This window comes from Vigna radiata, unplaced genomic scaffold, assembly GCF_000741045.1.
Source record: "Vigna radiata var. radiata cultivar VC1973A unplaced genomic scaffold, Vradiata_ver6 scaffold_572, whole genome shotgun sequence".
In the NCBI taxonomy this organism is placed as follows: Eukaryota; Viridiplantae; Streptophyta; class Magnoliopsida; order Fabales; family Fabaceae; genus Vigna; species Vigna radiata.
In genome coordinates, this window is record NW_014542563.1 from 284 (window position 1) to 4,777 (window position 4,494).

Consider the following 4,494-nt stretch of genomic DNA (forward strand, 5'->3'; position numbering starts at 1 on the left):
CATCTATATTTGTGCGCGGGATATTTCTTTTCAAAACTACCCAATGCTGTCACAAGTCTGCCGAAAGAAATAATTAAAAAATCAGCCCTCGAGATTCCCGGCGGACTAGCCCCGGAAAATTCCTTTAGACATGCCGTATTAGCGGGTATGCGACCTAAATATGTAGATTTAAGCGATTACGATAGACTAGTAACAATTAACGAAGTAGCACTGTTTGAAAAACAAAATCCACAAATTGCGATCAATGTGTACACCACAGGCGAGAAAAGTAAAATTTATCCTTTGTATATTACTAAAAACACGTCTGTGTTAGCCCGAGAAATTCATTTGTTTTATTACGATGTGAATGAGAGTTATTATTTTATTAGAGATCTGAGTCGCCTGGTTCGAAGCCAAATAACACGCTACAAAAGAGGAATTTACATTTGTCCGAGATGTTTGAGTCATTTTTATAGCGAATGGAGGCTCAAAACTCATAAGTCGATGTGTGTAGAAAATCCAGTTGCGCGAGTTTACGTACCACATAAGGGGGCTAATATATTGACATTTACAAAATTCAAGTACAAAATCAAAGTCCCGATTACCATGTATTTTGATTTCGAGACTACTTTGAAACCTATCGATGAGCGTCCAAACTCATCCACTCAATTGTACGCGCGGCACGAACCCAATAGTTTTTGTTTACACGTGATAAACGAGTACGAGCCGGCAACAATGCCGCGGGTATATTGCGGGGAAAGAGCTGTAGAAACTTTTTTCGAGTATTTAATTGAAGAGGCGGAGAAAGCTATGGAATATATGGGACAGTATACCCCCTACGATCCCGACAAGGCGATCGAATATAATCCTAAAAAGTGTCACATATGCGAGTTGCCAATTTCACCTTCAGAAATTCCGGTTGTAGATCATTGGCACCAGGCCGAGGGGGGGACGATCCGGGGGTACGCGCACAACTCGTGTAATCTGAATTACCAACAGCCGAACTACATTACGATATATGCACATAACGCTGCCAAGTACGATCAAAAGTTGATACTTAAGCATATGAACAGTGTGCAAGGCTCGATTACCGCGATTGCGCGATCAGACGAAGAATTCATAACGATATCTAAAAACTATTCGAACGGGTTTACTTCTGTACGACTTAGATTTGTGGATTCGTACAAAATGTTGTCCGGTTCTCTGGAAAATTTGGTGCAAAATATGGGCGGCGAACGTGATTTGTTTATCCAGACGCGGAAAATAATCCCAGACCATCTGCTACATTTGGCAATGCGGAAATCTGTTTTTCCGTACAGTTATATTACGAGCGAGGCTGTTTTTGACGAAACAGAATTACCTCCGATAGGTGCTTTTTTTAACGATCTCAGCAAGGAGCCCTGCTCGCCGGAAAACTATAAACACGCTCAAGAGTGCTGGACCGCTTTCGGTATGAAAACTCTGGGCGACTATAATCGGTTCTACGTCATGTTAGATACGTTGCTCTTATCCGATGTGATTTCAGCGTATCGAAAAACAGCTCAACTGTCGCACGGATTGGACCCTGCCCACTTCATAAGTAATGCGTCTTACACGTGGTCCTGTATGCTATGGCATAGCCGACAGAAAATTGAGCTGCTCACCGACATAGACCAATACTACACATTTAAAAACAACATAAGAGGTGGGTATTGTGTCTGCAGTTTGAGGTACGCCAGAGCCAATAATCCTGACGTCAACCCGAATTTTAATCCAAAAACCGAAGTGCCTAGTTATCTATTCATGACCGATTTTAACGCGCTGTACTCGAAAGCGATGTGCGAGTCATTGCCGTTAAAAAATTTCAAGTGGATGTCTCGCGACGAATTAGATTACGTAGAGCGCAACATATTGGATATATCTGACAACGCCGAAACAGGATATTGGCTCGTCGCGGACATCGAGTACCCGCCCGAACTACACATGTTGCATAGTAGAATTATGCCAGTGTTGCCGGAAAACATTATCCCGCCAGGGGGGAAGGTTCCCAAATTGGTGGCCAACCTGAGGGATAAAACTAATTACGGACTGCATTATCGAGCGCTAAAAATGGCGGTGTCGCTAGGGCTGAAAATAAAAAGCATACGTCGGGGTATCTCGTTTCACCAAGAGCCGTGGTTGCAAGGGTATATCCAAAAAAACATGGAGCTACGACGCCGCGCCAAAAACGATTTCGATAAACAGTTGTATAAAGATTTTTGCAACATGTTATTCGGACGCACATGCATGGACGTGGGTAAGCATAAAAATGTAAGATTAATTACCGAAAAAGGAAAGTTTTTGAAAGCTGTCGCTGATCCGTATTTCGAAAGAGCCACAATGATAGGCGAAGAAATTGTAGCTGTGCATAAGACTAAAAAGAGCATACGCTATGATTTCCCGATTTATATTGGCGCAAGCGTTTTGGACATTTCCAAAACGTACATGCAAGATTTTCTTTATAATCATGTAAATAAGAATTTTGGTGAAACTTGGCAACTATGCTATTCAGACACGGATTCCGCCCTCATTTTTTCGGAGGGGGTAAACCCGTCACACGTTGTGAAGCTAGAAAATCAAAAAGGGCCTATGTCGTGGTACGATTGTAGCGAGTACGACCCGAGTCATATGTGTTACACCGATGTCAATAAACGCGTGCCAGGTAAAATGAAAAACGAGTATCCGAAAACAGACATTATAGAATTTTGCGGAGTGCGTCCCAAAGCTTACAGCATTCTTACTACGACTGACAATAAGAGGAAGCTGAAGGGTATAAAATCTCACGTGATACGTAAACAAATAACGCATCAGGATTATTTGGACTGCTTGTACCAAAACAAGCGGTTTCAACATAAACAAAACACCATCATTTCAAAGAAACAACGCATCTATTCGGCGATAATGACTAAAACATCTCTGGATTCCTACGATTCTAAGGTCCATGTGTGGCCGGATAATGTACATACTTTTCCTCATTTCCATGTTTCAGTAATGACGCATCAGAATTTCATGAAGGCTCTGATCCCTGAAATACATCAGCAGCGAAGCAGCACAGTGGGCTATGAACACGGCGACTCTGACGTCGAGATGCTCGATGCGTCTGAGCTTTGACGAGTGTCTTTTCCTCTTGAGTAGTTACAGGTATCCGGACAAACTCACGGAAGAAATTCAATTGCGTATGGTGTATACATTGTACTTTCAAATCGAGCCGCACGCGCTCCTGAAAGCGCACTATCAATGCTCGTTTGCGTGCGTCGAACAATGCTTACTTTTATTTGATCGCTTAAAGAAGATGCTCCCTAGTAATACCTATTTTAAGATTGTTCATTTATTTCGAAATTGGTGTTTGAATTATATTAGCCCGTATAGTGCCCTTAGTGTTTTTATGATCGATCTAGACCATAAGAATATAATCTATCATAGTTCTTAAAAACCCCTTAATTGATACCACCAGGTTAACACCGAATAGAAAATGTTGTCTAGTCTTTTAATTTGAAGGCGTACTAACGACGTGAAAATGAGTGAAAGTCCGAAGCCGCTTGTTGTACAGACCATCGATAAATTGTCGCCTTGGGAATGTAAATATTTGTTAACCACACTCGATCTTCCTTTCGATTTGAAAAGAGCCCTCGCATTTCGCTTTGGTGTGTCAAGTTATTATATGTGTAACGAGCGACACGCTCGTTCGATAGATAATGCAAGGCGCACTAAGAAAGGTCGATTTTACGTGAGAGAAATATGCAAATGCGACCAAACCTGCGTCAACGCAATGCTAGCGTTGAGAGCGGAAAACCTATCTTATCTGGACAATCTAGAATTAATGTTGATTTACATTTACGCTTTCTCTAAATTTTGCCTTGCGGAGTTGCCGCTCAATCATATTTTTTTCGAAAAAGTGTTAGACGTACCAGACCCTAGACGTGTATAGATGTATAGGAAGTGGTATCCCCCGAAATTGAAGGCTAATCAAGCGTATTGATCTCGTGAGGAGCAAAATCACTTGCTTCTTTGTTTCGTTTTTATGTTTTGTGTGTTGGCTAATTGAGTATGGAGCAATGTAAGTAGTTATTCTACAAAAATAGAATTAGCTTACGTTCTTAAGTTAGCGTTATAGATTTTATTTTGATAAAAAAAAAAAACGAGTTACTATTTGTTATGAATGAGTAAAAGCCCGAGAGCGCTTGCCGTGCAGACCATCGACAAATTGTCGCCTTGGGAATGTAAATATTTTTTCCTCATGATTTGAGAAAAAAAAAAACCTCATCAACGTTTTTACGTGCGTGATATATGTAAATGCGATACTACGTGTACGTCCGAGATTTTAGCGCTGAAACAAGGTCTACTATACGTTTTGAACGATATCGACGTAGTGCGTGAGTTTTACCGCGGGCTAAAAGAATTTTGCACCGACGAATTACCGCTGCAACATTTATTTTTCTCAAGCGTGCTTGGCTATTACGATCCAAGGTAGAAAAACACGCGCCAGATATTTATCCA

General features: G+C 41.2%; 1 protein-coding gene across 1 annotated transcript; it reads left to right on the plus strand.

Annotated features, from left to right (window-relative positions):
- The first annotated feature begins 714 nt into the window (after positions 1-714).
- On the plus strand, positions 715-3,108 carry LOC106780418. Its single transcript, XM_014668704.1, has one exon. It carries the CDS (start codon positions 715-717, stop codon positions 3,106-3,108), a length of 2,394 nt encoding a protein of 797 aa, XP_014524190.1.
- The last annotated feature ends 1,386 nt before the right edge of the window (positions 3,109-4,494 follow it).

Excerpts from the sequence above, each read along its gene's own strand:
- LOC106780418 (XM_014668704.1), top strand. The coding sequence starts at position 715 with ATGCCGCGGGTATATTGCGGGGAAAGAGCTGTAGAAACTTTTTTCGAG.